General features: G+C 33.0%; 1 protein-coding gene across 1 annotated transcript; it reads right to left on the bottom strand.

The window, feature by feature from the left end:
* Nucleotides 1-1,517: 1,517 nt before the first annotated feature.
* LOC115880703 lies at nt 1,518-7,224 on the bottom strand. Its single transcript, XM_030897983.1, has 2 exons — nt 6,985-7,224; nt 1,518-1,735 (listed from the first exon to the last, which is right to left on the bottom strand). Exons 1-2 carry the CDS (start codon nt 7,222-7,224, stop codon nt 1,586-1,588), a joined length of 390 nt encoding a protein of 129 aa, XP_030753843.1. The 3' UTR covers nt 1,518-1,585.
* Nucleotides 7,225-7,438: the final 214 nt, after the last annotated feature.

The raw sequence follows: 7,438 nt of genomic DNA, 5'->3' as shown, positions 1-7,438 counted from the left end.
GAATCTCCACTGCCTTAGCACTCTCGATTCAACATTACAGAGACTAGAATAGGGTGATTAAATTTAGTTTAAAATTATAGAAAGTAAAAATTATATTCATTAGAATTTTTAGTGCGAACCTAACCCAAACAACGCTAAAAAGAAAACACTAGAACAATGAAAGACTTGGAATCTCCATTGCCTTAGCACTCTCGATTCAACGTTAGAGACCAGACTAGCACTAAACGGTAAAATAAGAAAAGATGTGAACCTCCATTACCTTAGCGCTCCCCATTCAGCACTACCGAGACTTGATAAAATAAAAAAAAAGCATGAATTTTGTTACAATAATACTTGGCAAAATGAGTGGTTCATCGAATATCCGATTTCATGGCACATATGCCGTTAAATTTCTAGAAAAATAAGGTTTTAACCGGTCATAACTCCAAGAAATAGAACCTCCGTAAACCGTTTAAATGGACAGACCAGAACACCGGAGAGACCCAAAGGCACGGCGGGTGTTGTTCCAGTCAATTCGAACCTTTACGGAATCTTGGCCAAGCCTCGACCCTCCGATACCAGCTTGATCCTCCACTCCTGAGGACATTTGTTCCTTGGAACCCTGGCCAGACCAAAAATCACCGGGCTACAGGGCGACCCAGCTCAAAAAGAATCAGATTAAGAAGATGACGGTGTCGTCGAGAAAAAAACCATTCGACGACGGTTTGTATTTTTCGAGTAACGAGGCAACCCGGAAAACAAGTTTATATGCCTGCGTTTTTCCAGTTTCGAGAGGAGAAGGAAAAATATAAAGACTTTCACTAGTAAAAGCTTTATATTGGTGGTTAATTAGCAAGGCGACATCGGAGGCTGAGAATAACCACATAGTTTTATGACGTTCCGATCGGACAATTTAACGTAACGTCTTCTGCCACATTCCCCCCACTCAAGGACCAGCGTTTACCTGCCCTTTCCGGTCCAAGAGTGCCAGATGAGCCCAACCCACTGCACCCCTTTACGAGCCTCCTAGTCCTCTAATTGAGCTGAGCCCCACTCCCCAGACACCCTTTACGTTTAGGACAACAACCCGGCCCCATGGGATAGCCTGCATAGCATGTTATAAGCTTACGCCCGGTAATGGAGCGGTCGAATAACATACCCACTGGCAGACTACAACGCAACGAGCACCTGGGAACCCCGGCCTGTTACCGGGGCTGTAATAATATGCGAACGAATCCAGGGCGAAACAGTCCCAGGCCTCCGAGACTGGCCCCTCGCGACAGTCCCCACAGCCCACAGATTGCATCGCAACCACCCCGCAACGCTGCTTTTTTTGTGTCTATCGATTTGAGGAAAATACGAGCACTAAAAAGTACTGGCATTTATTAGATACTTTATGGGAAAGATTCAAGTGACATTATTTAATTTGATTATACTTTCAAATATAAAATAGAAAATCTCTGTTTTCGTGGATAAAAGTCTATAAACATTTCTTATAGAGTTTTATTTTAGCGTTAGAGAAAAAAAAACGAGTGACACTTGTGATATTGAACCCAGACTATGTAAAACGACGGATTAATCTAACACGAACTCAGCGGTCATGTCTTTAGAGCCTGATAGTAGAGACATTAAACCGCACGCTTACTAGCTGGGAGCGTTGATGGATTTTCACGTGATAGCATTCCATGAGCCGTCTGCATGGGTAAAGTAAGTGTAGTTTGGTGATTACAATTGTGTGTCCCCATTCGATTGCGATCTGAAGAAGAAAGAAAAAAATACAAAAAGACCCCAAACAACCCTCTGGCTTTTACTAATATACAGGGTTGTTCACCACATGACACGGAGTATTGTATTTTTACAAATTGTAGTTTTGGGTTCGATGAAGGACTATTAAATGTACAATTTAAAATAATTTTACAAGATACAGAGTGTCCCAAATAAGTCAAAAATATCAAAAGTTGTATTTTTTGTCAGGTTTTCTAGCCCACAGTTGAGGGTTGGAACCTTTGGTGTTACACAGCAAAATAAAAACACTAAATCACCACAATACACCAAAACACTTTTACTTTTACACTGGACGCGCGTTTCGCTAACCATGTTAGCATCATCGAAAAATGATTATAAACTAAGTACAATCTACAAGTTGGGCGTTTATATACTCGCTCAGTGGGCCACGAGTGGGCGTGGCAAATCTAACCAACCGAGTCAGAGCCAACTGAGCGTAACAGTTAGATTTCCGCCACTAGAGTAGTATTAACAAAGAACTTGAAGGAATTGGACCGTTGACTCTGTTCATACTATCTTTACATTTATTAATTCTGATGCTTTCATATGCATCTAATTGCCTGTAATTTGAGACTTGTTTGAGTAATTTTAAATTATTAAGATCTATACAATGTTCATTGTTATCAACAATATGTTCGGCAACATAAGATTTATCCGGTCTACCATATCTTATCTGAGCTAAATGTTCTTTAAATCTAGTTAATATTGATCTTCTAGTTTGCCCAACATATTTCTGATTACAATCTTTACAGAAATTTCGTAAATACCCGACCTTTCCAGTGGAGTGTTTTATCCTTTGGATTACCTAATAATTGTTGTAATTAAGTGATTAATTACAACAATGATAGGTATCAAAATAAAGCCTCCCACTAGAAGAATTAAAAATTTCTTGTAGGTATGTCAATATGTTGGCAAAACTTCTCAATATTAACTTTGGTGCTCAGGCTCTTGCGCCAGCAACACGCTGTGGGCCAATAATGAGCTGTGGCTCATAGATGCAATGAGCAAATGAGCCAAGCACAAGTCTCAGAGGCCGAGCAGTGCTCGCTTATGGCATCAGAAATAACAGCTGTGAGCTGGGGATTAACAATTCCCTTCAGTTGTTCTCAGTGGCAGAAATGATACGCTCGGCAATTGCCACGCCCGCGCTGGCGGTAAACTCGCCTGCAGTTGCGATGATGCGCATGATTGCTTGCGCGTCAATAAGCAAAAAGAGGTATGTTTTGACAGACTAATGAACACCGGCCCCCAACTAAATGGCCTACGTATATTCAATACATTTTTTAGTTTCTACGATTAAAATAAAGGTAAATTTGATTAAGATTTATTATACTTAAACCTTATCGTTTTGAAATATTTTCAATTTTGTGAAATTGCAGTAAAAATTTAGGCTTCATTTCTCAAGATATCAAAGTTTTAATACAAATATTTGCAAGTTTATTTACTGACCAGTTATTGTGTTGCAATAATAAAAATAATACTACCTTATACAAAGTATTAAAAATTTATTTTAGATAATTATTAACTTCAAACGGCAATAACTTGTTTAATTTGAACACCTTGTATATTTTACGAGAATCAGATGCACAATTTAATTGTCTATCCAAATTATATTATACCATTTTTACCTATCTCTTTAAGTTTCCGTAGAAAATGCATTTTCTTGTAATTTAGAACTTATTCATCAATATACCCATGGACTATTGACATTTTAGATTATTTTTAAAGATGTACCAAATTTTAAAGTACAGATACTAATATTGTGTCGATATAATTCGTTTATTTCATTAAAAATAAAAAAAACTTGTTTAAATATTTGTTAAGGGGACAATTAATATGATTCCGTATTCAAACTACATTAACTGACTGTTTGCGTTGATTAATAATAATTGCTCCAAATACTAACAAACTGGTTTGTATGGGCATTAGACAGTGTGATAAAAAGTAACACCTTAAAAAATGATATTTCATTTTTTAATAAATACTTATTTATAACAACAAAGACTTTAATTTGATAACTTTATTATTATATTGATTTCTGACTCAAAAATCACATTTATTTATAATAATTTATTAACGAACACATTAAGTATGTCATTAATTAGTATATGGCCGGAAATAATGGTGTTATATTTAGTGTGTTATACTCTTTTATAAAAGATTTAAATAGTTTTCTTTTGCATACAAATGGGCTAGTAATATTATCGTTTTGCTAAAAACGATAATATTACATTTTTTTTTTTTTTTATCATTTTTGATTGTTGTAAAAACAATCTAAAATGTCAATATTCCATGCATATATTGATAAATGAGGTCTAAATTATAGAAAATGCATTTTCTACGAAAACTTGAAGGAATAGGTAAAAATGGTATAATACAATTTGATAGACAATTTAATTTTGCATCTGATTCCCCTAAAATATACAGGGCATTCCATTTTAAATTAAAAAGTTATTGCCGTTTGAAGCTAATAATTATTTAAAATAAATTTTTAGACACTCTGTATAAAAGGTAGTATTATTTTTATTATTACAACACAATAACTGATCAATAAATAAACTTCATTAAATATTTAGTATTAAAAACATTGATACCCATGGAGAAATGAAGCTTTAAAATTTTACTGCAATTTCACAAAATTGAAAACTATTTCAAAACGGTAAGGTTTAGTATAATAAACCTTCAAAATTACCTTTATTTTTAATCGTACAAACTAAAATGTAATAATATAGAGTGTTCCATTAAAAAAAATACAACTTTGATGTTTTATTTATTTGGGACACTCTATCTGTAAACTATTGCAAATTGTAGCTCTAATAGTCCTTCAACGAACCCCAAACTTACAATTTGTAAAAATTTCATCGTTTAGCTACAATACTCCGTGTCGTATGTGGTGAACAACCCTGTATAATCTTGAATAATAATCAACTACTGGAGTTATTGAAAATTAAAAATAAAAAAAATTATGTAAAACTAAAAATGTAAAATAAATATACAGGGTATCTCAGTATTCGCGATTCAATAAAACACCTCAGTTATACAGGGCGTTAAAGAGTGTATGTCTTATTAAGTTTTCACTACTCTATGTGACAGAGAAAAAAATGTAAAAAAAAAAAAAAAAAGTTTCCAAATTGACCGATATACAGGGTGTTTCAAAACAAATGCGAAAAGGGGGTGATTCCTTTTTCAAAATAAAAGGGTAGTTTGCTTCATAAACGTTGGGTCAAAAGTCAACCATTGGGGAGATATCGCGGTACAAAGATGGCGGAAAAATAATTTTTATTTTTTATCTTGAAAGCGAAAAGAAATAGACTAATGAAATTTTTATGGAGGCATTACTGTTATGAAAACACACTTTCTGGTATTTTTTCACTTTTTAAAATGAGCGGAAGGGGTTGAAATAAATTACCCCTATCATTCTTGTTAATGAAATTTAAAGAAAAATCTTATCAAACACATGCAAAAATTAATTTGGATAGTTTAGTTTGTTTAGAAACTTTTATCTCTTGTATTTTTGATAAAACTCACAAATTTGAAATTAAAAAATAAAATGTAAAGCATTACATGTCAGGACAAAAAGCATTTTCTGATAAAGAATCTAGTGGGCTGCTGTAATTTTTAGGAAAAAATCTAGTCGGCCGCTGTTACTTTTTAGGATGTTCCTAATATTATTTTATTTGCAGGCATTTACTCTACTGCAATGATTGTGTCTAGATGAATTATTATTATCGTTATTACCACTAGATTCTTAATCTAAAAATGTTTTTGTCCTGACACGTAATACTTTACATTTTATTTTTAATTTCAAATCGATGAGTTTTATCAAAAAACACAAGAGATAAAAATGTTTCTAAACAAACTAAACTATCCCAAACTGTGGCTATGTTTGATGCCTCTAGAATTAACAGAATGACAAACAGTTCTTCAGCCCCTTCCATTTCAAAGTGAAAAACTACCAGAGAGAGTGTGCTCGCTGGTAATGCTGTTAGTCTAAATTTCAAATAAATAAAGCGTATTTTCCGCCATCTGCAATATCAATGTTCGGTAATGACTATAAAGCAAACTACCCTTTGTTTTAAACAAGGAATCACCCCTGAAGTTTTCGCATTTGTTTTGAAAACACCCTGATAAGTATTTATTTGCAAATTGGTTGTAGAAAAAAAAATATAGTAAAATATTATAAGCTGCGTGAACGAACCCCCTGTATACTCTATACAACGAAATAATTATTCTCACATTTAGAAAAATGTGATTTGACTATAAAAAATTAACTTTTCATACTGTGAGCTGTTTTTGAAAAAGTGGGTGAATAATATTGTAATTTTGGTTGAGGCCCTATACACCTATATGAGTTCAAAAAAAATTTTAACCAAGAAATTAAAAAAAATTATTTAACTAAAAACAATTTCAAAAATAAATATAATAAGTAAGCCAAAAAGAACGAAGTATAAAAAATTTAAAATAACAATAAAGTAAGTAGCACTATTTTAAAAAAATCCAATGAAGTATATCGTTGAAATCAGCTAATATTTTTTCTTAAAAATGTATATACAAATATTATAAAAAAAACAATATACACATATTTCTGTAGAGATTAGTAGTGCATACGAAAAATTAATAAAATAAATACGAAAAATAAAAAAAAAAAAAATATTCAAAATCTTCGTGTGATCTGTTTTTGAAAAATGGAGTGAATAATATCTATTGTGATTTTGATTCACCCTATATACCTATATGATCCTATGAATGCTAATAAAAATTGTTACCAAGAAATTTAAATAACTACTTAATAAAAAATTAGAAAAAAAAAATATTATGTAGATGTCATTACGAAATAGTATAATAAAATTACAATAAAGTAGCCTGGAAAGTAGCATTATTTTAGGAAAATCTAATGAAATTATATCATTGAAAACAGCTAATAGTTTTTCTTAAAAATTTCTGTACCAAATGCCCAAAAAAGAAAACAAAAATATATAAAATATATTTCTGTAGAAATTAGTAATGGACGAAGAAATAGTAAAATATCATTAAATATTTGAAAATCTTAGTGTGCCTGTTTTTGAAAGAGTGGGTGAATAATATTGTAATTTTGGTTCACCCTAGGAAAAGAAATGACGTTCCATCCAGCCAACAGAATTGCTTTCAAGCCAGCCGCGTTAAGAGGGTCCAATTTGTCGAAAAATATCAGGAAATTCATAGGAAACTGGTCGTACTTACCATCTCTCGAGTCCAGCTGGGCCCTATACCCGCGATTGTACCGAGCAAAATGTGTAAAGGCGCACATTCACTCCCGGAGTGCAGCACGTCTGGATACAGCGCCCGAGCCCAGGTACGACCTGAGCTATATGACGTGTCCAGACCCATACCGATCCTTGATCCATACCATATCCATTCCATCCAAAGGCAGCCTGGTTTCTTTGCGACTTGAAGATCTGTTGCTGTGTTGATATTCGTCATCTCCTTCTTCACTGGCAGCGTGGTCCTGGAATATCCGTAACTCTGGATAATTTCTGTGTGATGGAATTATACCTACAATATTAAGTACTAATTATTACCTTATATTAATAAGTTTCTAAATGTTATTTAGTATAAATACAGGCAGATGTAATTTTTCTGTATTTTACAGGTTCCTAAACTCTATTTAGATTATTCTATAAAATATTTATTACAT

Source organism: Sitophilus oryzae, unplaced genomic scaffold, assembly GCF_002938485.1.
Source record: "Sitophilus oryzae breed Bouriz unplaced genomic scaffold, Soryzae_2.0 scaffold_1644_pilon_pilon, whole genome shotgun sequence".
NCBI classification, from domain to species: Eukaryota; Metazoa; Arthropoda; class Insecta; order Coleoptera; family Curculionidae; genus Sitophilus; species Sitophilus oryzae.
This window is presented reverse-complemented; position numbering and strand designations above follow the sequence as displayed.